This window comes from Pleurodeles waltl, chromosome 4_1 (genome assembly GCF_031143425.1).
Source record: "Pleurodeles waltl isolate 20211129_DDA chromosome 4_1, aPleWal1.hap1.20221129, whole genome shotgun sequence".
Taxonomy (NCBI): Eukaryota; Metazoa; Chordata; class Amphibia; order Caudata; family Salamandridae; genus Pleurodeles; species Pleurodeles waltl.
The window spans coordinates 786252535-786280462 of NC_090442.1; the positions used below are offsets into that span (position 1 = coordinate 786252535).

Consider the following 27928-nt stretch of genomic DNA (forward strand, 5'->3'; position numbering starts at 1 on the left):
GAGTGCGGTGGTGAACCACTTTGCTTTCTTGGCTGTGCCTCTGTAGTGGGGTGTCTTGAGGGGGGCGAGGGTGTTGGCCCAGTCGGTGATCCATTTGTGGAGGTTGTGTGCGGCAGTGTTGATGTCGTCGACAGCTTTAGGGGGGGTGTTGATTTAAGGCTGCCGGTGAGCTGGGCTTCCATGACCTTGCATGGTGGCAACCCATGGGTTTGTTGAAGGTGAAGTGAATACAGCGGTGGTCGGTCCATTGGAGTTCGGTGGTGTGGCTGACGGAGGCGTGGATGCTGGCGGAGAAGATGGGGCCCAGTGTGTAACTGGCCGAGTGAGTGGGTGTGGTGACGAGTTGCTTGATGAGTCCACGGTTGGTGAGGTTTTTGGTCAGGGTGGTGGAGTTGTTGTCATTTGGGTTTTCCAAGTTGAAGTTGAGGTCCCCCAGTAGGATGTAGTCCTTGGATGTGAGACTGTGGGTGGTGACTAGGTCAGCGATGGTGTCGCAGAATGGGGGTGCGGGGGCCCGGAGGCCCGTAAATGAGGGTACCCCACAGATTGCTGTTAGGGTTGGTTCCCATCTGGAAGTGGAGAAGATAAATGTTGGTTGTGGAGTCTTCAGTGCTGGTGGAGAGGCGTAGGGACTCTTTGTGGACGATGGCGATGCCTCCCTCAGGGCAGTCTGTGTGGTCTTTGTGGATGATCTTGTAGCCAACTGGGGTGGCAATTGTGATGTCTGGAGCCGAGGAGGTGTTAAGCCATTTTTCTGTGAAGAAGGTGACATTCCGGGGATGTGGTGTCGATGAGGTTCCAAAGTTCGATTGCATGTCTGTGGATGGAGCGAGTGTTGATCAGGACATCTGAGGCTGTGATCTGCTTTGCGGGTCCTTGGGGGTGGGCTTGAATGACAGAGGCTGGTGAATTTGCAGTAGCAACGCATGAAGTTGTTGTCGTGTCCTGGGTTGAGTGCGATGAGTGCTGCTGGCGTGTAGCGGTGGTGGACAAGAGGTCCAGGGGTCCTGGCGCTGGTCGCGGTCGGGACGCAAACGGGCGCAGACAGGCTTGCCTTAGGCACATGCTGCGCGGCCACATAGCGGCAGCCATTAAGTAGGGGTGGGGAGGAGAGTCCAGCTGGGATGCGGGAGTGGGAAACAGCACAAAAAAAGGGGGACGGGGCTGCGGGAAGAGTGAGAGAGAGGAGAGAGAGATGTGAGAATGAGAGGGGTGAGGGGGAAAGCACAGAAAGTGAAAGCCACAGAAACAGTACACTAAAAGGAAAAGGATGAGAAAAGGGAGAGAGGCAAAGAAAGAGGAAAGCGTAGAAAGCGAAAGGCACAAAACCAGCACACTGAGAGAAAAAGGAGCTCTCCCACTAAGCACCAGGGATGAGGCGCAGGCAGAAGCCTGCTGGTGGAGGAGGGCCTCGAACTTCTGACGGAGATCAGAGTTCAAGACAAGACTGGTTTCCACTTACTGGTGGAGCTATGCGGAGGTAGAGCAGTTCACTGAACAGGTCAGTGAGATTGCTCTTCCGGCCACCATTAAGTAAGGGAGGTGAGGAGGAGAGGACAGCTGGGAGGCGGGAGCGGGAAACGGCGTAAAAAAAGGTGGGTGGGGCCGCGGAGGCAACAGCGGTAGGCAGAGTGAGAGAGAGGAGAGAAAGATGTGAGAATGAGAGCAGTGAGGAGGAAGGCGCAGAAAGTGAAAGGCACAGAAACGGCGCACTAAAAGAAAAAGGAGGAGAAAAGAGAAAGGGGAAAGCGAAAGGCACAAACACAGCACACTAAGAGAAAAAGGAAGAGAAAAGAGGCAGAGGGTAGCCCAGCAGAAGAGCAGAGCTCTCCCACTAGGCACCAGTGATGAGGCGCAGACAGAAGCCTGCGGGTGGAGGAGGGCCTCAAACTTCTGACCGAGGACAGAGTTCAAGACAGGACGGTCTTCCACTTACTGGTGGAGCTATGCGGAGGCAGAGCAGTTCATTGACCAGCGTCGATTTTTGAAACTGAAAAGTATTTTTCATTTAAAAGCTGCATACCTTATAACGAAGTTCCTTGGTTCAAAGCATATATAAAAGCAAATTTTATTTTTCTGATTTGGTCTCGGATTTATCCTTTGAGTGTGTCTCTTCTTATTTCTCAGTGATTTTTGATAAGCCTAACTGCTCACCCACACTACCACAAATAGTGCATTAGACCTATCTATTTCTGACTCTGCAAACCTTTGGGGGTCCACTAGAGAGACTGCATGGTGTACTTCATTTTAGTGCACCATATAGAGAGCCAGCTTCCTACAAAGTGGCTATAATATTGGCCAGGAGGGTCATTGAGTCATTGAAATGCAGGACTTCTCTGTACGACCTCTTTGTACCACCTTTTTCCCCAGAGACGCTGATTCTTCAGACTCGTGCCTCTTTCCTGCCGAAGGTTGTCACACCCTTTCGATAGGCCAAAACATCATCTTGTCTACCTTCTTTGCTCCACCTCACCTGTCCAAAGAAGAGGAGAGACTCCATCATATTAACTAAAAACAGCGTTGTCGTTCTACATTGACCGCACGTAAGAGTTCTGGATGGATGATCAACTCCTTGTAGGATGCATGGGGGCTTAGAGAATGAAGGCAGTGCAGGAACGGACCATCACACAATGGCTAGTGCTCTGCATCAACGTCTGCTATGCACTGGCTAAGAAACTGCCGCCTGAGGGCTTGAGTGTCCATTCTACCAGAGCCAAGGCTGCGACCACTGCATTATCTCATGGGTTCCATGTCCTGGACACCTGCCAAGCAGCAGCATGGTCGTCCTTGCATATGTTCACGAGCACTATTGCCTGCATGGTAAGGTCCATCACAACTGGTATTTCGCCCATTAAGTCTTGCAGAACCTTTTGGTCTGAATCTGTTTGCAGACCCACCACTGAGGAAATATTGCTTGGGTATCTAATATAAGGTAAGGAATCTGCAACTAGTAGTTCCTATCAGATGGACAATTTACTTACCTTTGGTAATGCATTTTTCTGGTAGGGACTCTAACTGTAGATTTACCATCCCTCCCATCCTTAACGCTCTGCAAATTGATTACAGTACGAGCGTCACCCTTCTAAGGGCCTTAGAAATTCATACCAGTTGTCATTCTTCCTCATAGGTCGTATTTCTGGTGTAAAAAGTCACGAAAAGAAACTGACAGTGCACTGGTGTGCCGCCTTCATAGGCACCCCGCACGCCACTTCCAGCACAAATGTCCACACAAACCAAGTGCCGCCACCTTTCGGCGCACATGGGTACTGATTGAAACTTTCGTGATCAAGTCTCATGCCTGGGGATTATTCTAAGTTACAGAATCTGCTGCTAGATATTCTCTACCAGTTAAGCATTACCCAAGGTAAGTAACTTGTTTGTTACTGTGATTCGTTTACACTGCAAGGATTTAATCCATGTGCTCTGGTTAAGGTAAAATAGTTTTTTTTTTTTTTTTAGAACAACTACATTTCAAAACATAATTTAAAACATACTTGCAGATGTGCAGTTTGTAATATGCTACTTAGTACAATTGTTGAGCAACGGGAGGGGCCTTATGAATCACTCAAGGTTTCATCTCTTGTGAACCATAGTCCCTCCCCACATTCAACAGTGATAACAGAACATGCTACATTTATGTTTGTGTTTGTGTAGATGTGTGACAGCTCCTCACACTGCAGTTTTAAATATTGCATTGTCTTGTAAGCATTATTGTCTAATTGTAAATGTTTTTGGTTATACATTATTTGAAATCAGCGTTTTATACTCTTTATTTTATTCCCTTCCTTCACAAACTGCATAGTATTACCTGTAATTGCCCGTTTCAGTGTGTATTAAGTTGCCTGTTTTTACTCTAATTTCTGTCACCTAAACTCATTTCAATCCACTATCTCTGTGGTCCTTTTGTGTGAATTCCTATTTTATCATGCACAGGAAAGGAAATGAACAACTGCCTTTCACTCATAAGCTAGTATTTCTTGAGCTGCGAGCAGTCACAAAAGTCGAAAATATTGAAGTTGCTCATTGCATGTGATTTGCAGTCCTCAGCATTTTCAGAGGGCAGGTGACAATTCTGGGCTCCTTTTAACATCTTGTTCTGGTGTTCCAGAACCTCTCCCTTTACTGTAATTCACCAGTGATCATTCTCATAAGCAAATTAATCAATGTTTAAAAATGGTCCAGGTTATCTTTCTTTTTCAATCCAACAGACTCTGATGAATCCAGTAATAAATGTGTGAGGATTCAAGAGCAATGTATTCAGACAATGGTACCAACTGTGATGTTTTCAGGAGAATCCATAAATGAGTGTTCTCAGGGCTTTGAGCAGGACAGCCTCTGCAAAACTCAAGATTTCTTAGAGGGCAAGGAGGAAACTAATGTTGAAGGCAAAGATGGTGATTCTACTAATTGTGAAACAGGTATGAATGGGTCATCTGACTTCACTGAAAAACAGAGCACTATGAAAAATCGAGGTACTTTTGTATGTCCCGAATGTGGCAGAATCTTCAATCACCACTCAACCCTTGTTAACCATCAACGAACTCACACTGGAGAACGTCCATATACTTGTACTGAATGTGGGAAAAGCTTTATTAACAATACAAATCGTATAAACCATGAGAGAATCCACACAGGCGAAAAACCTTATTCATGTAGTCACTGTGAGAAAAGTTTCAGTCAGACCTCTCATCTAATTAACCATCAAAGAATTCACACAGGAGAGAGACCCTATGTATGCACTGTGTGTGGGAAATGTTTCAGTCAGAAAGTGCATCTTAACAACCACCTGAGGATCCACACTGGAGAGAACACAAAGGAGAAACCACATACATGCATTGAATGTGGAAAAGGTTTCAGTAACAGTGTGAATCTCACCAACCATCTAAAAACCCACTCTGCAGAAAGACCATTCACATGTCCTGAATGTTGGAAAACCTTCAGCCAGAGCAAATATCTTTTCAAGCATTTGAAGACACATGCTAACCATGTGAAATTGCAGACTGAGGAGAAGCTATTTGTATGTGCTGAATGTGGAAAATGCTTTGCACAAGCAGTGCAGCTTATTAATCATCAAAAAGTACACACTGGATTGAATGCCAAAAAGAAACCCAAATTAGAGACAATAGCTCAGAAGGAGAAATCATATATGTGTACTGCATGTGGCAAAAGCTTCACTCAAAACTCAAGCCTTGCTAACCACCTGAAAACGCATACCAAGGGTGTAAAAGAACCTGAGCTTGGAGACGTAAACCCAGGTGGGAATTGCCCGAGTGATAAAGACTCTGGACAGCATATCGGTAAGGCTGTGTTGTATCATTGTCCTTTCCTGTGTGATGTATGCCTTTCACACTACATAAATCCAATGCATGTTACCTCCTGCGACGTAGGATGCCTTCCACTCAGTAAAGGGTGCAAAGCTGTTTCGTTTATTTGTGTTTGTGATGGTGCATTGCTTTCATTGTAAATGGTACGCTACCATGTATGTCTGATCACTCTTGTGATGGATGGGTGCCTCCTATGATAGAGATAAAACTGTATACAGTAATTTCTCATTGTCTATAGGACTGCACACAGTTCATGTTGTGCTTTGTCTCATTCTTCACCTTGATGACGTATTCACTCAACATTGTATGAGGCTACTTCACATCTATGATCTCTCCAGGTATCAGAAGCCACTATAAATATGAGAGGATGTAAGTGTCCTAGATGCAAATATTAAATGATGCACTCCGCACAGCATTTTAGGTATGTTTCTGATTGAGACTTTTAACTGCAGATCAGATTCCTCTCCCTGTGAACCTCCCCAGGTGCCACACTGGATCTGGGAACTTCCTTCCTTCGCGTATCAGTAGGTGGCATTGTGGAGCTCCACATCAGCTCTGTTCCACCCCAGATGTGACATCAGGGCCCCTTTATTTGTGACACCTCCACAGGCTGGCATCAGTTCCTTTCTTTCCACACCTTCCGATATGTATCACGAGCCAGCACTGCTGTCTTTGACAGACCTATTCACTCAAGAAAAACTTATTACATTCTTCTCCAGTGTGCAGACAAGTGTTAAGCTGTGTCATGACTGTCAATGACAGATGTTGGTGACGGACACCCACAATGTCTGCCTCTGGTGCCTCAGTACATCACACAATATAAAGCTGTACTCTTGTTGCAGGAAAATGAACCTAGAGACAATTCAAGACTGTAAAGCCAAGATTTCCATCAACAAACTCCTGCAATTGCGATCTCAGTCAAGATCTAGAATGTGAATTCACTACCGTTCCATGGGGCAATCTCAGGACCATTCCACATCGAGATCCTGGAGATCAGGTAGTCATGTAAATTTCACAAGGATCAAGAGAAGTCCAAACACGGGTTGCCAACAACCAACCGTTGACACTTTTCAGATTTGCGCAATGCCCTGGGTACATCTCGCACACAGAGGCACTCTGTGGAGCAGGATCCCAAAGTGCTTCTGCTCGACCTGATGTCTCAGCAAGCAGTCATAGAAGATGAAATGCAACGTTTGAAGGAGGATTCAACATGGCAGCCTTTAGGATGCCCATTAACAGGCCCACCTCCCACCACACCACTTGACCTCCACCCAGGGACGACCCCAACAATGAGCCTGGTGCTGCCAGCTCCCACACCGGAGCTACAGTGCTGAGACCAGTGCCACAGGCACAAGCCTCAGTGCCGGCACCAACCCGGGATCCAATAGTTTGGTTGGATTCGCAAGCTCAGCAACACCCTGAGCAGCGTTGTTACAGTTTGCTAGACTCAGAACAGTGTGTTGATGGTAATGACGATGATGAAATTTATGAGAAACCTAACATTTTTGAAGACCTGGGTTGGACTCTTACTCTGATATTGTCCTGAATTCCCTGAACCATATGGACACTGAAGAATTTTGCCTCCTGTGTGACTAACATCAAGAAGGCAGCAGAAGTGCTTGATTTAACACTGCCCATGCAGCAAGGCAAATCCCACATATTGACAGGAGTCCTCAACCCTGCAGCTACCACCCAGGAACCTCTGCTCCCTTTTATTTGAGGCTCTCACCAATATACTGGTGGGCACCTGGCAAATCTAGGATCTTGCACCCCCAATAAATAGACAGGTGGCAAGGTGGCACAGGCCCACCCCCTCTGGGGAACCAGATTTCTTACTCCAGCACCCTACCCCGGAAAGTCTTGTAGTTAATGCATCATCTAGTCCCTTTAACCTGAACTCATCCCCTACCACTCTGTCTAACAAGGAATACAAAATGATGGAAAATTTCGCAAAACATGTATTTTCTAGTGCCAGCCTTGCGATCCATAAATACCTCCTACCTTCTGAGATGGTAATATGATATAGAGTTCTAGTTGCAGATTCCTTACCTTAGAATTTCCCCCAGACGTCAGACTGGATCCGGAGATTTTCCTTTTGTGTCGTCAGGTGGCGTTTGGCGACTCTGCAGGCGTTGACGTCGTGGTTGCCGTGATGACGTCAGGAGTCGTATATAGACACCACATCTGTGCAGTGACGTCAGTTCTTTTCTTTCCGCGCCGCTCGCTGATCTGGATAGAGCTATCCTGGTAATTTTGTTGACCAATTTCAACACTTTTATCAAGTTTTTTTTTTTTTTTTTTTTTTTTTTTTGGTGCATCGAGGATGTCCCCGAAGACCGGTTTCAAGTCTTGCGAGGCCAGTCACTGCATGAAGTTGGTGATGGATCCGCACTGGGTCTGTTTGTGGTGCCTGGAGCACGACCATGAAACAGAGTTGTGCTCCGAGTGCCAGGCCATGCACCCAAGGGCCTTGAGGGAGCATTCCCTCAAGCTTACGGCGAGCCGGCGCTTGACTCCTCATCGCTCCCGGTCTCGCTCGAGAGGAAGGTTTCTGGACCGCTTGCGGAGTTACCACCACTCGTCATCCTCCAAGCCTTCTGGGTGACAGAGTGGCTGACGTCTTGCCAGCTGTCCTAGAGGCAGTCTGAAAACACCCCTAATGTCTGATCTTCAGTGACCAAGATGCTGTGAAATACAGTACCCGTTCAGGCCTGAACATAATTAATTGCTTGTGTAGGGAAGTTAGAACCAGCATGGTGTTAAGGCACCACTCTTGAATTCGCTCTATATCCAGCAGTCTCTTATGGACATGTGGTCTGACTTGAAACTTTTCAGAGCGAAGGCTAACTCTGCCCTAGAGAAATTTAGAGCACAGTTACTGTTTGGTCTATGGGTTTAGATATGGATTCTCTGCATTTTCCCCAACAACAGTGCCCCTTTCAAAGCTTCAGTAGGGGATACCTGCAGCAGCAGTGTTAATATGCGCCTCAGCAGCAGCAGGTCTCCCAGTCCTTTTGAGGGCACGGGAGCTGCCCAGCTGTGCTACTAAAAGCGGACTCGTCCCAAAAAATTGTAAGCCACTTCTAGATGACGGCCAACCTGTTGGCATTGTTGGGTTTTTCCATCAACATGCTGAAGTCACACCTGACTCACTCACAACGGCTCCCCTTCATTGAAGCCATCCTGGATATGGTGCTTTTCCTAGCTTTTCCTAGCCATCCCTCCACCTCAACAAGTCCAGGACATTCAGGCTGTGATCCTGATGTTTCAGCCGTTGACCTGGGTCTCAGTGTGAACAGCTTTGAGACTTCTGGGCCTCTTTGCCCTATGCGTTCTGCTTGTGGACCATGCTAGGTGGCACAGGCAGGATCTGCAGTGGGATCTGAAGTCTCACTGGCCTCAGTGCCAAGGCAACCTCTCAGACTCTATCCAGGTGTTGACTGTGAAAGACCCCAGTTGTGGCTCCTCCACTGCAATTGAATCAGCTGCAGATTCCACTCCCTACCACTCCCAGTGCCAACAGTTGTGACTAATGCATCATTGCTGTGTTGAGGAGGTTATGTGGGAAAGGCAGGGATCAGAGGACTCTGGTCTGATGGAGGCTCGCCTCCACATCAACTTGCTAGAGTTGAGAGCAATTTGTTTGTCACTGAAAGCTTCCCTCCTGACCATCAGAGGGAAACAGGTACAAGTACACATGGCTAATATGACCACCATGTGGTATTGCAACAAGCAGGGGCAGCGTGGGATCATAGGTTGTGCCAGGAGGCTCTACACCTCTGGAAGTGGCTGGATGCTATGGGCATCTCCCGGATTTCCCAGCACCTAGCAGGATCTATAAAAACCAAGGTAGAGGAACTCATCTGAAGTTGCCTTGCAGGTTACGTGATAATTGTTTTAAAGTTTCCGGATCCAGTTTGGCAACTGGGTAAATTCACAAGTTGAAGAATCTGCGGTTAGAAGTATCTATAAGAAACACACTTATTTGATCATCGCCACACAGCATATTAATATTTGTATGTAAGACTGCATTTCCTACACTGTGGGTCAAGAGCAGATTTATGGTGGGTTGTGAAAGTCCAAGCACTAAATAAAGATGCCTTTAAAATTCTGTATTTATCTTATCACATTTGTTGCACTTCAAATGTCAGGTTATATCTTCTGTCAAATTGCTGCTTATGTTTTTTAACATGGGGATTGGTATGTACATACTCCTCTTACTTTGAAGTTAGAGATAGAAATGTAAAGGGAATTATGTTGCAATCTTTCTGGGGTACGGGGAGTGTGAAAAGAAAGATGTCTTTTTATTTTTTATTTTCATCACACACAAAAATTTAAACACCTCAAAATGAACTGCACACATTCAGCAGTTAGGAAATAAAAAATGAAGCACATTTTATTGTAATTCTGAAGTGTGATGGATTTTACTAGGGTCAAAATAAATCAAGACACTTTACTTGTTGATACTCAAATGAAAAATATTCACCGAAACCCTTTTAACACGCATTGTCATATGTGCAATATAGTTTCAGTAAAACAAATTTAGTGGCCATTTAAATGGAAAGTGTGCTGTCTGTAAATAGTGTGCTATCAGACACTGCTTTAGTACATTAAAAAATGTCCACCTCATGTTCATTAAATCTAGGGGGGGTCACAAAAGTTTGTCGTTCGAAATGTTGGTTTGTGATTCTAAAAAGTTTGGGGACACTGATCTAGGATACTTGCATCCTGTCATATTTGAAGTGTTTTCTTTGTGGAGAGGCCACAAATTAGAAGTGGCCTCATCCCTGAAACAGTGTGGAGTGAATACGTGATCAAGGCGAAAAATGAGAATAAAGCACAACACGAACGCTTTGTGGTTAGAGTCTCTACCAGTAAAGGTAAGTAACGTGGTCATCTGGTCTGTCATTGTCCTCCTGTGTTCAGCGTAAGTGCTTCCTCTACCATGTGTAATTATGTTTCATAAGTTTGTTTCTGTGCAGGATCAGTGGTATTGGCACTCCCCAGTCCTATGTGAATTGCATCAGTTTTTAATCATTTGCTATTTATTTTGTTTTCCTAGGGATAACAGTAAAAGACGAACCTAATTTCTCCAAAGGGCTGTTTGTTGCAACATGATACATAACACGCAAGAATACTGAGAGATGCATGTATGTTTACAGGGTGAATTGAGGGCAATAAGTGAGTAAAATTATACTCTGGATCGGAAAGATAGCATTACAACAGGGTGGAGGTCGATCAGGGGTACAGGTGAAATGTGGTCTTTAAGGTCTTACTTGGATAGCACAAAGGAGCAGCTCTCCAGTGCAAGGGATGTGTTAGCAGTCTCAATCCATATGCTGAGAAAGTCAATTGTTGAGTGCATTTTTTCCGAGTCTTTTTTGAGCCCGTTTTATGCTGTTGGTGCAATCTACATAGAACACATAGAGAAGGAGGTGGCACCAAATCTGCGATCTTTACAGTGTGATTTGAGCCAGTGGTTGCAGGCGGGCCCAGTGGCACTTATTTTTAGGGACTGACACTTATTTTTCCTCATGCTACTTTCACCCAGAGCAACAGAGATAAACGAAAAGAGAAAAGATGGAAAAACAGTAACAATGAGAGAAAGCAGGGATGCAAAAGAACCTGCAAGAGTGAGACAAAGGGGTAGGCAGCATTTAGGGAGGGAATAAAGAGTCATGGGGTGGAATCAAGCCTACACACCGTTGATATTCGGCATCCCAACCTTCAGTAGCGTCGGCTGTGAGCTTCTAAACAAAAGCATTGGGCACCAGCTCTTACTGTACTACAAATTAGGCAATAGATATGCCAACACCTTGTGTGACATCTAGGACCTTAGGATTTGGGGGCGTGCATGCTGGTGTTTTTTATTTGGTTTTCAAAAAATTTCCAAATGTCGAATTTGTCACATATCAGGCAAGTTCTTGCAACTGCTTTTTGAATGTTAAGTAGTGCTGAACGTAATAGTCCGTGGCAATGCATATTTGTTGTTCCCTCGACTATGACAATACATGTAGTGAGAGGAATTACAATAGGAGTTTCCTACCGTATGCCATACATTTTTGCTGATTTCACAGTGTAAACAAACTACTCTTTGTGGATGGCTCAATTGTTTTAATTTCCTATGGGTATAATGCTATAATCACCTAATGGGTTAAAATGCTATAGTGATTAATGGGTTCAGTCCACTGATACAGATGATATCAGAAAGTACACTTTAAATGTGGTGAATTTCTGCACTTTCTAAGTGCTTTAATGCAAAAAACGAAGGGCCTGATTTAGAGTTTGGCGGAGGCGGTTACTCCGTCACAAATGTGACGGATATCCTGTAGTGCAATCCTATAACAGCCTATGGAAATCGTAATACAGCAGATGGGATATCCATAATGTTTGTGACGTAGTACCCATCCGCCAAGCTCTAAATAAGGGCCAGAGTTTCGTACGTCTGTCCACTATAAAACCTTCTTCTCTTCTTTTATTTTTTATCAGAAAACAGCAAATTGTCTCATTTCATAGTTATTCAGTTATTTCTGCACTTCTAACTGCGTTTTATATAAAATGACTGACAGAAGACAGTCATAATTAACAGACATCTAATTCTGCAACATGGCTAGCTAAGCAGTTCTAAGCGCAGTATATATTTCTCTGCGACTTTGCCTTGTGTAGTGACAGTCTTTAAAGCCTCTTTCTCTACAGTCTTCTCACTTCAAGGAGCAACATCCCCAAGTGCCTTGAAAGTAAAAATGATCCTTAATGTTTTTCAGATAGGAGTCTACGGAATGACTTTATTCATTAGCAGTTATACTTAACCATATTATGAACTGGCAGGAGCCTCGTCTCCACACTCAATCAACTTGTGTCTCTGCTCCTTCTTTCTACCTGCTAGCAAACGTCCTTGTTTCCTGTTTTTTCGTTATTTTTTAACCTCTCACTGCTCCCTAATACTTTATTTAATTTCTCCCCAAATTAGTTAAGAAACTCTCCACCATCGATCTAGCTAAACTTGTTCTTTGACCACGACTCCATACCGTTGTCAGCCTCGTTTATTCATCTGCAAATTTTCTTAAAACTTTCTTCACGGTTTTCGCACACTTAGCCGATTTGTGTCCCAAGCAGTAGTACTTACACTGTTTAATGATTTTGATGATACACGTAGTTGCACCTTCTAACATATTCTCTACCTGAAGGACTGTTTAACACTTCAGTGTTCCCTTCTTCTGTAATCGAGCATTCCCCAAAATTAACATTGATCATATTGCATTTTTAGTGGAAAATGTGTTGTGTTTTCCTTCTTTATGCTGGTGTTTTTCAAAACTTTCACACATTATGCAATCAAACCTCCTTTCCAATTCACGCCACACCACTGAGGGGTTCAGCCTTCACTTCTAGATGAATGGAGTCATCAACACACAGAGTTTATATGTTCTTTAGAAACTGCTTACACATTGTTACTTTAATTTACAAGCAAGCTGGTGTTAATGTAATTTTACATGTTCAGTTACATCTGCATTCCCAATTCGTTAGACCTCTTTCAAGCCACAGGCCAAGTATACCTATACAGTGAGTGAATAGGTTTGGTTTGGGGTTTTGAATAAAATCATACCCCTCTAACATCAGAACTTAATCCTCTTGAGGCTGCCATACAGGTAAAGTGAAACCCTCATATTCTGTTTATACCTAATGCTGTTTGTTATGGTACTACGAAATAACAGGTCAAGTATGGTCCTACTCGGATAAAGACGATCCATTTGTTTAGAAAAAAACAGCCCCCACTTGTAGTTTGTGTCATGCTTTGTTGTACGGCTTTTCCCACAACTAAGACACGTTTCGGTGTTTGGATGTGCTCTTTTGGGACAGAAAAGTCCCCCGCATGGTAATAGACTTTGACTCCAGCCCTGAATGCCAAAGCTGCAGTGATAGTAAACCATGTCTGCCTCAAGGATAGTAGTCTTCCTAAAGACTGGGAGGGACACCCAACGCGCTACTGTCGGGTGATGGAAGGCTAAGTTAAGCAGCACAAGTGCATTAAGGGCAGCATACCCTTTTTTCAAGTAATAGTAATCAGTAAAGTCAACAGTCCCTTTTTCCTGTGCCTCTTTGCCCACTTGTGTAAAGATCTGCTGCTGTGTGCTTAACTCAGCAGTGATCTTCATTGAATTGTATGTAGTGCTGAGCAGCACGTCATTGTGTGTGTGTGTACTGGGATGTATGTGTGCCTGTGAAGTGGTGCAGTACATGAGTCAACATGTGTGCTTGTGTGTGCTCGCTAGGATGTATGTGTGCTTATAAAGTGGTGCAGTACATTGGTATTTGTGGGTATGGTTGCATGTGTGCGCTGAATTGTATGTGTGATTGTGAGGGGCACAATACCTGTAGGCCTCTTAGTTCCATCTTTAGAGACCCTGGGTTTGCTGGAGGGGCGGAGCATGTTGAGGTAGAGGAGCCCCCAGACAGATCTGTGGATAACTGCGTTCCTAGGAGCTGGGATGAACAAACACTGGGGGAAGGAAGAACCCCGCTCTTCAGTACTCTCCAAAACAGGCTCTTCAATTCTAAAGAGGTCACTGATCAAATGAGGCGGGCACAATACAGGAAGGAGATAGGGTGGATAAAGGAATCATAAAGAGTAGGATTGTGGCCTTTCGTACCCTTTGATACACATATCACTGAGGCTGGCTTCTGGGTCTGGCTTCTGGGTCTGATCCTTATCGCCTGAGTTTGGAGCTGTTAGAGTGGTAGACACTCCAGCAGTGATATGCTGTTCTCTGGAGAAAGACATGAGGAATGAGCACTTCAACGTCGGCAATCCCCAGAACACAGACTTCAAAAGCAGAGACTGTAAATCACATTTGTGATGATAAAAAGTGGGCTGGAGACTCCCAAATTGTCAAACTGAAGCCGTACATCAGCGTGGAGATAAACAGCACGAGTTCTGCCTGTTGTGACCAGGACTGGGGAATGAGGGTCTGCAAGTCTCCCATTCTGGATGAGGGGACATCAACTAGGAGAATCCAGAAAGCCCACCTGCAGAACAAGCTTCTGCCTCACCTGAGACAGAGGCCCCTTTGAGGAGAAGGAGATATCGGGTAGCACCACAGGTCAGCCCCAAGACACACAGTATTCACAGCAACAATGGAAGAGCACCGTGGAGGTCCAGACCCCGCACTGGGTGTGAAAAAACTTCAGCTCAATGTCTGCAGCAGTCGGAGACTGGCCTTCTATATAGTGTGCAAAGCTAGGCACACTATGCAAAGGGTCTAGGCAACCACGCTTTAGTTTGCAGGGGTTAAACGAGATCACCTAATGCTCTAATTTTGGAGGTAGCTTGGTTGAGCAGTTAGGCCATTCTTGGAGAAGTGCGTAGGCATTTGTTGTACTCACAGTATCAGTCTCGCAACTCACACACTCAAAGGAATAACTTTACACCAATTTATAAAAATACTTCAAATGTTTATATAATTTTTTAGACCAATATGATCAAAATTGGCTAAGTAGTTTTTGAGATATGAATTTTTCACCTTTAATGAAAATAGTCTTTTTGTGTGTAATTACGCACCATTGGAATCAATGGAGGATCAATTTTAAAAATACACATAAAATGGTATATTTGGTTTACCAAGTTCTTTTCGTGCAGGTTGGTTGAGGGCGTCGATGGGCACGCTGTGCTAGGTGGTCCAGTTCGGGCGACTCTCGGTTCTGGCGGGAGGAGGTCACTGAATCTGGAGCAAGGCCACTGCGGGGGACCACTTGGAAAAGCTCTGCACAGGTAAGTTTAAAGTTGGATCTTTGGGAACCCCTTGGAGTCTCAAGGTCGCAAAGTGTTGGGGACCCTTAGGCACAGCAGGTTCTTCGGTGCAGGGCACTGATCAGCCCAGTGACGGAGGAAATCGGTGAGCCAGGCGCTGTGCGCAAAGATGCATTCAGAAGCAGGAGGTAAGTTGATTCCAGGGACGGTTGCAGGACAACAGGGGCACTCTGGCAAGAGTTCCGGGGTGTTCCTGAAGTCTCTCGACTGGGGCTTACTCCTGGTCTGGGTGCAGCCTCGGGCGGGTTGTTTTGCTTGGTGTCCCACGTTAGCTGACCAATACCCAGGGTATTGGCACTATTTGTCCACTAGGGGTCGCAGCACGACCAAACTTGACACACTGCCAGGGTTTGTCCTCGCAGTCGTGGGTGTATGAGAGTAGCCTCTTTTTGGAATGGTTACCCCTACTTTTTGTCTGCTGTCAGTGTGTTTTGACTGTTCACTGGGATCCTGCTATCTAGGGTCCCAGTGACTGTGCTCTCTCCCCTAACTTTGAATTTTAGGACTTAGCACACCCCACAATTGGCATTGTGGTGCCCCCATGTAAGTCCCTAGTATATGGCACCTACGTACACAGGGCTTTGGGGCACCAGGGATGCAGCATATATTATGCCACCCATGGGAGCCCATGCAAAATGTGTCTGTTGGCCTGCCATTGCAGCCTGTGTGAAAAGGTGCACGCACCCTTTCACTACAGGTCACTGCAAGTCACCCCTATTACAGGACCTCCTAGACCAGAGGGCAGGGTGCAAGTACCTGTGTGTGAGGGCACCCTGCATGAGCAGAGGTGCCCCTACAAACTCCAGCTCTATATTCCTGGACTTCGTAAGTACGGGGAAGCCATTTTACCCATGCACTGGACACAGGTAACTCACTACCTATGTCCAGCTACATAATGGTAACTCCGAACCTGGGTATTTTTGGTATCACACATGTTGGAATAATACCCCAATACTGTTATCAGTATTGGTTGTAGGATTCCATGCTCTCTGGGGGGTTCCTTAGAGGACCCCAGTGTTGCTCCACCAATCTTCTAGGGTTTTTCAGGCTGCCCGGACTGCTGCCACCCCACAGACAAGTTTCTGCCCTGCTTCTGCCGAGCCTGCTCAAGCAGAGGAAGGCAGAACAAAGGATTTCATTTGGGAGAGGAACGCAACACCCTCTCCTTTTGGAAATAAGTGTTACATGGCTTGGGAGGAGTAGCCTTCCCAAGCCACCGGTATGCTTTGAAGGGCACATTTGGTGTCCTCCTTGCATAAACTGGTTTGCACTAGCCCAGGGAACCCCCATCCCTGCTCTGACACGAAACTGGACAATGGAAAGGGGAGTAACCACTCCTCTGTCCAACACCACCCCAGGGGTGGTGCCCAGAACTCCTGCAGGTGACAACTTAATTCTGCCATCTTGAATCCAAGGGGGACAGAGGCCCAAGAGAGCATCTGAGTGGCCAGGTCAGGCAGGTGACGTCACAGCCCCCCATCCCTGATAGGTGGTCACACTGCTAGGTGACCAATCCCTCTTCCTGGACTATTTAGGGTCTCCCTCCAGGGTGAGCCTTCAGATTAGATGTGGAAGATTCCAGCAGGACTCCTCATCATCGTTTACTTCATCTTCTGGCCACCAGGACTGCAACTGGACCCTCCAGGAACCGACAATCTGCAACTCCAGCAATGACTCCAATTTGCAACATTGTTTCTCAAACTCCTGCCAGCACTACAACATTTCCCTGGCTATGCATCCTCTGAGGGTGACGAGTCTTCAGCCTGCACAAGAAGCAAGAAGGAATCTCCCTTGGAGTAAAGGAGTCACCGCCTGCATCCTCAGGCACCAACTGCAACGGCATCCAGCTGCGTGGATCACCTCTCCTTTCAAAACTGCGTGGAACTGCATCACAGGTGGTGGTCTGGAGTGGTCCCCTCTACCAGGTGTCCAACTTGGGAGACAGTGAGCCCTTGCCTCCCCTTGCAGGACAGTCTCCCTGTGCACGGTGACCCTTGCAGCTTCCAAGGCTTGATTGTTCCTCCTCCAAGGGATCTTTAGACTCCATGTAGCTCCAGCCTCCAGCACTCTTCCCTGTAAAGCACAGTCTCCTGTCTGCTGCTCCAGCGACGTGCAACCCCTCTCCAGGTGTGCCTGGTAGACCTCACTGAGACTCAGGTGCCTGCTGCCTAAGCTTTGCCTGTGGGGGCTGTCTCCTCCCTGCTGAGGGTCACCTAGGTCTCCCATCCTTAGGTAGAGTCCCCCTGAACGTTGCTGGTCGCTGCAGCTCTGCAACTCTTCATCTGTGAGTTTTGCCTTTGCCAAGGCTTCTAACACCAATGACTGACTGCAGTTCTTCTTTCGTCATGGCACATAGTTTGCATCACTTCTGGAACTCTTCTCCTGCTCCAGTGCTGCTCAGCTAGCTCTGTCTTCACCGTTGACCTGGTCCTGCAACTCCAGAAAGATGTGTAGTGGCTCCTTCCCCAACCGAACATTCCAACTCAAACTGGACTTGGTCCCCTTCATTTGCAGGTCCTCATCTGTCTGGATCCACCTTTTGTTTCTTCCAGTCTTGCTTGGGTCTTGCACAGTCCTCTTGCAAAGTTTATCTGTGGGTTTGGGGGGAAACCAGTATAGGAAAATGCCACTGTTGGCATGGTCACCCCCCCACTTTTTGCCTAGTGTTGATGCCAGCTTTGATTGGAAGTGTGCTGGGACCCTGTAACCAGGCCCCAGCACCAGTGTTCTGTGTATCCCAGGTATTATGCCACCCTCAGGAACACCTCAATTAGTGCATGCACACTGCCTTGCAGCTTGTGTGTGCTAGTGGGGAGAAAAGACAAAGTCGACTTGGCACTCCCCTCAGGGTGCCATGTGCACAAACCATGCCTGTGGCATAGGTAAGTCACCCCTGTTGCAGGTCTTACAGCCCTAAGGCAAGGTGCACTTACCACAGGTGAGGGCATAGCTGCATGAGCACTATGCCCCTACAGTGTCTAAGTCAATTCCTTAGACATTGTAAGTGCAGGGTAGCCATACTGAGTATATGGTCTGGGAGTTTGTCATTACGAATTCCACAGTACTATAACGGCTACACTGAATACTGGGAAGTTTGGTATGATGCCAATGTGGGATTTATTGAAAAATGCACACTGAGGGCATCTTAAAGATGCCCCCTGTATGTTAGCCCAACTGCTAGAGTAAGGCTGACCGGTCTATGCCAGCCTGCCACTTCCAGATGAGTTTCTGACCACATGGGGTGAGTGCCTTTGTGCACTCTGTTGTCAGAAACAAAGCCTGTCCTGGGTGGAGGTGCTTCACACGTCCCCCTGCAGGAACTGTTAACACCTGGCGGTGAGCCTTAAAGGCTCAAGCCTGGTGTTACAGTGCCCCAGGGCACTCCAGCCAGCGGAGATGCGCGCCCTCCGGACGAGCCCCAACTTTTGGCGGCAAGTACAGATGGATAATGAGTAAAACAAGGAGTCACCCCCTCAGCCAGGACCACCCCTAAGGTGTCCAGAGCTGAAGTGACCCCCTCATTGATAAATCCTCCATCTTGCTTTGGAGGATTAGGACCAGCAGGGATAGGGTTGTGCCCCCCCTCCCCAGAGGGCACGAGGAGGGTGTAGCAACCCTCAGGGACAGTAGCCATTGGCTACTGCCCTCTGAACCTAACACAGCCCTAAATTTTGTATTTAGGGGCGACCCTGAACCCAGCTCTTCAGATTTCCTGACGACCTCAAGAAAGAAGGACTGCTGAGCTGAAAACCCCACAGAGAGGTCTTGGATCCTCTTCGGGTTGCTGGGTTTTCAGACGCCCCAGGGACGATGCGGTGAAATCCGGCGTTAACAGGACGAAGTCACAGGGGCTGTGTTGATTCGTGAGTGTAGCGTGGAAATTTCTTCCGCACCGCAGGCACTGAGTCAATTCCTCTCTGGAAGTCAGGCTGCGTTGTTCTGGCTCAGCTGTACGTCGATCCAGTGGGCCGTGCGTCTAATTTCCGGTCGCTACTATGGCACTGCGTCGATCTTCTCGTTGCTAAGTCGGGCTGGGTCGTTCCGGTTCGGTGTGCGGTAAATTGTTCACCGCAATGCAGGCTGTGCATCGTTTCTGGCAGGCTGTGCATAGATTTTTGCCGCACAAGGAGTTCTTCTTGCAAAGATGAAGTCTTTTTGGTCATGAGAGTGAGGCAAGCTCTATCCAAGCCCTTGGACACAGCCAGAGAGCAGCAAGGCAGCAGGGCAACAGCAAGGCAGCAGTCCTTCATAGAAAGCAGTCAGGTGAGTCCTTTGGGCAGCCAGGCAGTTCTTCTTGGCGGGTTGCAGGTTCTGGTTCAGGTTCTCTTCTCCAGGAAGCGTCTGAGTTGGTAGGGGCAGAGGCCCTGTTTAAATACCCAAATGTGCCTTTGAAGTTGGGGGGACTTCAAAGAGTGGTTTAGAAGTGCACAAGGTCCCCTTTCAGTTCAATCCTGTCTGCCAGGGTCCCAGTAGGGGGTGTAGCAGTCCTTTGTGTGAGGGCAGGCTACTGTCCTTTGACATGCAAGTGTCAGGCCCTCCGCCCTCCCAGCCCAGGAAGACCCATTCAAAATGCAGATGTACGCAAGTGAGGCATAGCATCCTGTGTTTGGGGTTTGTCTGAGTGAATGCACAAGGGGGCTGTCAACTGAACCTAGCCGGACGTGGATTGTAAGGCATAGAAGGATTTAAGTGCAGAGAATTGCTCACATTCTAAAATTGGCATTTCTAAAATAGTAATAATATTAAATCCAACTTCACCAGTCAGCAGGATTTTGTATTACCATTCTGGCCATACTAAATATGACCTTCCTACTCCTTTCAGATCTGCAGCTACCACTCAAGCAGCATATGAGGGTAACCCTAATGTTAGCCTATGAAATGAACAGGCCTCACAGCAGTGCAAAAACGAATTTAGGAGTTTTACACTACCAGGACATGTAAACTACACCGGTGCATGTCCTACCTTTTTTCTACACAGCACCGTGCCCTTGGGGTTACCTAGGGCCTACCTTAGGGGTGACTTGTGTGTAAAGAACAAACAAAAAGGGGCGTTTTAGACTTGGCAAATACTTTTAAATGCCAAGTCGAATTGGCAGTGAAACTGCACATACAGGCCTTACAATGACAGGCCTGAGACAAGGTTAAGGGGCTGCTTAAGGGGGTGGCACAATCAGTGCTGCAGGCCCACTAGTAGCATTTAATCTATAAGCCCTGGGCACTTATAGTGCACTTTGCTAGGGACTTATAAGTAAATTAAATAATCTAATTGGGTATGATCCAATGTCATCATGTTTAAAGGGAGAGAGCATATGCCTTTTAGCACTGGTTAGCAGTGGTAAAGTGCGCAGAGTCCTAAAACCAGCAAAAACAGTATCCTAAAAGTAGAGGGAGGCAGGCAAAAAGTTAGGGGTGACCACCTTAAGGCTGTCAGGTCTAACAGTCCAGCTGCGGCGTCCAGTTCAAGAGTTAGCAGCTGGTTAGTGAAGTGACCCTCACAGGCTTGCTGGTTTCTTTCAGTTGTAGAGTGGTACCTCCACTCTGAAGTGCGTTCTTGGGCAATTTGCGCAGCAGGGAGGTCCTCCGGGGTTCTTGTAGAGTTGTCCAGTTGTCCAACAGCTCCTTAGTGGTGATTGTCGGGTCCTGGGTGCAGCAGGCGGGGTTTTACGCCATCTTTTGAGTGCAGCAGGTCTACATTTCTCATGCTTCAGATCTTCATAGTGCTGGTCTTCTTTTGTCTGTTGAATCTGATCTCCTGGTCTCTGGATGCCCACTATATACTGTATTTAGTGTGCGTTTAAGGGGGGGACCTGGTAGTGACCAACAGGTCACCTACCTTTGAGTGGCTACATCCACTAAAGTGACCACTCCCTTTGGGAAGAGTCACTTCCCTATCCGCGATTGGCTATTTTCCTTCCATTCCAAGATGGAAGAAAATGAAATGGAGTGTCCACCTCGCAGGCAACACCTTAGGGGTGGTGCATGCCAGGTGAGCCACTCCTCCTACCCTGTGTTTGAGTTTCCCGCCGTTGCTCCCACCAAAAGTGGGGGTTTTCACGTGGGTTACAATCTGATGCTAGCAGCAGGCCTGAGGGTTGAGTTTCAAAGGGGTTAGCCCTTTAAAGCTCACCCCCAGGGCTTTGCACATTCCTGAAGGGGGGGGGGGTGTTGGCACCTCCACCCAGGAAGGGCTTTGTACTACAAACCAGAGAGATGGATCTTTCCCCTGAGGTTTGTAGACTAGGTGTCTGTAGGTGGCAGGAACCATTCAGCAACCATGCCAAGGTAGTTGGCTTTTGTGCAGGGCACCTCTATGGTGACCCCTGGGTACCCTTTATAACAAATCTAACACAGGCACCGGTGTGGATTTATCATTCTGAGTTGTTTGATACCAAACAACCCATAGTTCAGAGTGGTCATCATGTTGCTGTGAAACTTGTACTGACCAGTGTCCAGCACATGTATTTTAAAATGGCTGCTCTGTTCACTCACAATGTCCCAGGTTTGGCAAGGACACAGTAGGGGCATATTACTCATGCAGCTATGCCCTCACATAGTGCACCTTGCCTTAGGGCCGATAGCCTGCCAGAGGGGTGACCTACCGATGTGGTATGCAGTGTGGAGTGGACAGGGCACACATGTAGTGTGCCCTGTCAAATTTTTACTTTAGGTTTGCATCAGGGCACTCAGCTTGCAGTGGCAGTGCTGGGTGCACCTGGATGCAGGGCCCTGGAGGGTGGCGCAATCAGTGCTGCTGCCTCCGAGACCTACCATTTCTACCTCCTGCCCTGGGTACCCAAGTACCATTTACTGTGGGCTTATGGTGGCAGCCAATGCATCACAACAGTTTAGGGAAAGAACTCTGGCCCAGGGAATTTGGTTAGAAGGGGCCCTGGGCACTATCAATGTCTAGGCTACATCAGGCAAAAAGTGGGACGGCTAACCATGTCAAAAAGAGGCCCTTTCTCACACAAAGCCAGCTGTTACCCAGGGGCGCTGAACACTCCCAGGTCTTCTAACTCATCACAGGTAGGAGCGGGTAAGATTGCACTTCGAGAGCAGAGCCTTTCTGGGGCCGAGCTGCTCTGACTGAAGCGCAGAATTTACTGCGTCAATTTTGACTTTGAATAGTTATTGTGGAACTTCTAAGATGTTTATTCGGGCTTAACGAGGATGTAGGCTCAAGTAAATGTGGAATAACTCCAGTCCATAGTTAGAAGAGTAGGACACTGGTGCCCACTCACAGTGCTAGTATAGAGACCTTAGAAAGAGTGTGTTATTATTTAGTGTTTATTAAATTTCACTTTGTGTATACTACTTTTTATAAAAGCGGGTATTTTGCTGGACATACATTTATTGAGGTTACTGAACTTACATTGAGTTATGAGCCTGTGTTTGCCGTAAACCTGCCTCGTCACTAAGAAGCCTTGGAATGCTTGACTCGTGCTACCATTAAGAGGCAAACCTGCTCAGGGCTAAAGCCCAACCTCCATTTATTTGCTGCTACCCTGACAGGGTTAAAAGAGGAAGAAATGGTTGTGTAGGTAATTTGATAATATTGTTCTACCATCCTTAATGTTAACGTAGTGGACATTTAGCGCACTTATGGCCCAGCAGGGTTAGTGGCCTTCATCAGGATGTAAAGATCCCTATATATCTGCCATGACCCTATAGTCAGTCAGTCAGTCAGGTGTGTAGACAGACATAAAATGACACAAAGAAATATGTGATAGTTTGCCACAGGAATTTTCCTGCACAATAAGGTACTCTCCTAACCCAGGATTTAAGTGGGAGCGTCCTCCTGTAGTCACATATTCCTCAAGGGCTAAACAACACCAGCAATGCCCAGCAACCCCTACTCATTAACTTTACCAGTCCCGAAGTCTAATATTCTGTGCTCTCACTATATGATTGAGCCCATTCAAACACATAAATTTGTTTTAGTTGTGTGAAACACCCGTTGATGAAGCATGACACAAATTGTGGGTGAGAGCTCTTCTTTTTCCTAGGAGAGGGATCTCCTTCATCCAAGTAGGATCACACTTAACCTATTATTATCCTATTCTCGCTAATCCACTTATGTGATGTATATTGTGTTAGGGAGGACGGATCAGTGAGCTTTGTTAGCTCTCTCTCTCTCCTCTTTTGTGATGTGGATACTATGAAATAACACAATAAACACACTTTCATGAATCTAGAACAGGGGTCTCCAACATTTACTGTAGTGAGAGCTACTTCTGATCAGTGAAAATCATAGTGAGCTACAGAAGGCAGCCCCACAGCCAGCTTCATTGATTTTAAGCCTAATATCCATAGAGCCAGATACTTTGGTTTGAACAATATACCTAGGGACTCTATGACAGGGCTACCATGTGTGTCAGTGAGAGCTTGGTATTGGGGGAGGTATGAACATGTGTGCATATGAATGGAATATATTTATATGGATGACAGGAGAGCCTGTGTTGTATGTACTTATGACACAGGACATACCTTTCACCATATGCATCACTGTTACATGTATAACACAAACATATAACTATTTTTAAATGTAAAAACTAAACGTGCAGAAAAATGTTCCGCAAAAAAATTAAAAATATAGAACATTTTCCAGCACTTTAAATGTCTCCAATTTAAAAAAAAAGCATACTGTATTTTTCAGTTATATATATGGCAGTGTCTACTGGCCACTGGGAGCAAGAGGCCTGCTGTTTGTGAATGTGATAGTTTGAAATGGCAGAACATTAAAATGAAGAGTTAACTTAATCATTAAAGTAACTTTGCATTTTAATTTTCACCCATTTAACAGCATTCAGAAAGATCATTGTTTTCTCACCCTCCAATATGTAGTTGACAAGGTCTTTTATTTAAGAGTTAAATACCTCATAATTCACTGACTGAGCACTACTCATTATCGGGCCCTGCCCTCTGCAACCTGATGATATTGCAAAACAAATGCAACCTTCCCTTAACTTTAAAAGGAAAATGTGACCTTGTGCTTATTTAAAAATAAACTAAGGGACAAGCTATTCTGATGGTGTCTGGGAGCTATTGGTAGCTCATGATCGAGTAGTTGGAGACACCTGATCTAGATTATTCTTATAGGCTGAGGGACCTGAGTGCTCTTTGTTGAATAGCATTCTTTTAATCGGCTAAACTTGAAATGCATGCCAATGTTTTGCTTCAGGAATGTAGTGTAGCTTGTTCTTAAAAGAAATAAATCAATTATTCACAGAAACCGCATTTGTTGTGTATTATCACTGCACTTGATGCCTAACCCAAAGTTTCCCTCATGTTTCATTAGAAAGATTTATTTCCTAGGGTACATCTTCTCAAGGCACTTTAAACAGAAGCTCTTGGAAAACTATGGTAGCCTCGCAGAGTGAAAGAATTAATAGAGACTTATAGCTGCAAATTCTTTACCTTAGAATTTCCTGGCATCTGCTTGGAATCCATAACTTTTACTGAGCAATTCCCTTATGCATGTTGTTGGGTGGCGTCGTTTGGATCCGCGTGGCGTTATTGGAGCATTCCTTGATGTCACAGTCACCTATAAAGGCACAACCCATGTGCACGTACATCAGTTCTTTTCCTTCCGCGCTGGTTAAAGCCCAGACCTGGAACCGAGCTAACCTCTGTCTTTTTTGACAGGCCTTTTTCAGCCTTTTTGTCAAGATTTTTTTGTGTCTGTGCATGGATGACCTGGAAAAAGACTGGTTTCAAGCTGTGTGGCACCTGCCATTGCGACATGTCGGTGACAGATCTACACCAGGTATGCTTTTGGTGCTTAGATCGAGACCACTGTAGGAAGCTGGCCTTGTGTGTGGTGCGCACCTATGGTGTTATCACCCTATATCAGGTCTAGGTAACCCCTGTTAGTGAGGTGTAGTCAGTGTCTTGGAATCCAGGTTCTCTAGAGGTAGCTGTGGATGAGCAGCTAAGGCTTGCCTAGGAGACATGCAAAGCTTATGGAATACCACTTAAATTCACACAGCACTTACACAGATGAAAGACCACACATTGGTACAAAAATAAAGGTACTTTATTTTAGTGACAAAGATACTAAAATACTCATAGGTAATACTCCACTAGCAGATGAGTAAACACACTAGTATATAAACGTTAGCAATAAGGAATGGGCATAGAACGCAATAGAAAACACAGAAGTAAAAGTAAACAGTGGAGACCCTAGGAGGAGACCAAACCATATACTAAAAAAATGGAATGCAAAAGTCGGACCCCTTCCCAGGTAAGTAGAATCTGTAAAGGAACTAGGAACCCCAAAAGCTAAGTACCAGAGTGCTTCCTTCCCACCAGCGACCAGGAGAGAAGAGGTAAGTACCAGTTTTTTCCCAAACCCACAGAGAAACTTTGTAAAAGTACTGTGTAAGATCCTAGTAAGACAGAAGAAACAGAAGATGGATCCAGACAGAAGAGGACCTTCAAATGAAGGGGTCCAAGTCCAGTTCCAGTTGAAGTGTTTGGTTGGGGCAGGAGCCACTACCCACCCTTCTGGAGACGTGGGACAAGGTCAACAAGGGAGATCAGGAGTCAGCTATGCAGCTCAGGGGTAGAGGAAGAGTTCCAGGAGTGATGCAGTCGATGTCCCACGTCGGAAGAAGAGTTTCAGTCCATCAGTGGTGTGGAAAAACCACCAACAAGCCTTGGAAAATGCAAGACTTGCAGAAGAAGAGTTGCAGAGCTGCTGGGGACCAGGGAAGGTTGAGGGGACTCTCCCCAATGAGGGGAGTCGCAGGTGGCCCTTGGCAGTGAGGAGAGCCAGAAGTCAAGGATGCAGCACCCACAGGCAACTCACAGCCTATGAGTTGCAGTGAGACCCCACTCAGCATATCTGGAAAGGAATCCCATGTCGCTGGAGCAGCAGTCAGGAGACTACGTGTTGCAGAGAAGAGTGCTGGAGGCCGGGGCTACACGGAGCCTGAAGATCCCTTGTAAGAAGAGCTAACAAGCCTTGGTAGCTGCAAGTCGTGGTGCACAGGGGTACTGTCCTTCAAGTAGATGCAAAGAATCACCACCTCCAAAGTTGGGCAGCTGCTAGAAGGGACCAAGGGGACCACTCAAGACTACCACCCGTGTTTCAAGACCCACACAGAATTGCAGAAGAGAAGACCCACGCAGCCAGTCGTCATTACAGTTGGTGCTTGCGTATGCAGGGGAGTGACTCCTTCACTCCAAGGGAGATTCCTTCTTGCTTCTTGGTGCAGACTGAAGACTTGCCGCCCTCAGAGGATACACAGTTGGGGAAATGTTGCAGTTGCTGGAAGGAGCCGGAGAAACAATGTTGCAGAGTGAAGTCGTCACTGGAGCTGCAGATTGTAGGTTCCTGTGAAGTCCAGTTGCAGTTCCAGTGGCTGGAATTGGAAGTAAACATTACAGGGGAGTCCTGCAGGGATCTTGCAAGTCGAATCTAAGGACCCACCCAAGAGGGAGACCTATATAGCCCTAAAACGGGGGATTGGTCACCTAGCAGGGGGACCACCTATCAGGAGGGAGCTGTGATGTCATCTGCCAGACCTGGCCACTCAGATGCTCTGGGCACCGCCCCTTTGGTGGTGATGGACAAGGGAGTGGTAACTCCCCTTTCCGTTGTCCAGTTTCACGCCAGAGCAGGGACCAGGGCAAACCTGTTTATGCAAGGACGGCACCAAATGTGCCCTTCAAAGCATACTAGTGGTTTGGAAAGGCTACCTCTCCCAAGCCATATAACACCTATTTCCAAAGGGAGAGGGTGTTGCCTCCCTCTCCCAAAGGAAATCCTTTGTTCTGCCTTCCTGGGCTTAAGCTGTTCAAGCTACAGTGGGGCAGAAACCTGTCTGTAGGATGGCATCAGTGCGGGCTGCCCGGGAAATCCCTGCAGACTGGTAGGAACAAAGCTGGTGATCCTCTAAAGAGCCTCCAGAGTGCATGGAATCATACAACCAATACTGGCAACAGTATTGGGGTATGATTCCGACATGTTTGATACCAATCATGCCTGGGTCTGTAGTAACCTATGTAAAATACATGCCTAAAATGGCTTCCCTGCACTCACGAAGTCCAGGAAAATGGAGCTGGAGTTTGTGGGGGCACTTCTGCTCATGCAGGGGTGCCCTCACACACATGTACTTGCACCCTGCCCTGTGGGCTAGGAAGGCATACCATAAGAGTGACTTAAAGTGACCTGTAGTGCCTCTCACTAGAGTGCATGCACCTTTTCACGCAGGCTGCAATTCCAGGCCTGCAAACACATTTTGCATAGGTGCCCACGGGTGGCATAATACATGCTGAAGCCCATGAAGAACCCCTGGTGCCCCAATGCCCTGGATACCTCAGGACTTATATGGGGGCACCAGTATGCAAATTGTGGGGTGTACAAAGTAAGGGACAACCAAATTTAGTGGAGAGAGCACAGTCACTGGGGCCCTGGTTAGCAGGATCTCAGTGAACACAGTCAAAACACACTGACCGCAGGCAAAAAGTGGGGGTAACATGCCAAAAAGAGGGTATTTTCCTAAAACCATGACTGGAAATCGTGTTCCAACTACCAGGTCATGGCTCCAAAAGCTTTGAGGGAGTGGTCGATGAAGCTCATGGCGGCCTGACAGTCTACGTCAGTGAGTACGGCACCTCGGAGGTCCCGGTCGAGGAGGAGGTCGCAGGTCTGCTCCAGGAGCCTCAAGTCCTCTTTGTCCCACTCGAGATCCTCCGGGCCCTCAGGGAAGAGGCACAAGAAGAAGAAGTCCAAACGAAATTCAACTTCACTTTGCCAGTCAGCCGACGAGGTGAGTCAGGAATGTCGATATTC

General features: G+C 46.7%; 1 protein-coding gene across 2 annotated transcripts in view; it reads left to right on the forward strand.

The window, feature by feature from the left end:
• The window catches only part of LOC138288176 (zinc finger protein 546-like), a 689754-nt gene that overhangs the window by 636952 nt on the left and 24874 nt on the right, over positions 1–27928 (forward strand). Inside the window, exon 25 of one of the 2 annotated variants that reach the window (XM_069229499.1) lies at positions 4209–5297. The exons of the other annotated variant lie outside the window; for it this stretch is intronic. Coding sequence (XP_069085600.1) covers positions 4209–5297 — 1089 coding nt within the window. The remainder of the gene's footprint in view (positions 1–4208; positions 5298–27928) is intronic. 2 annotated transcript variants of the gene reach the window in all.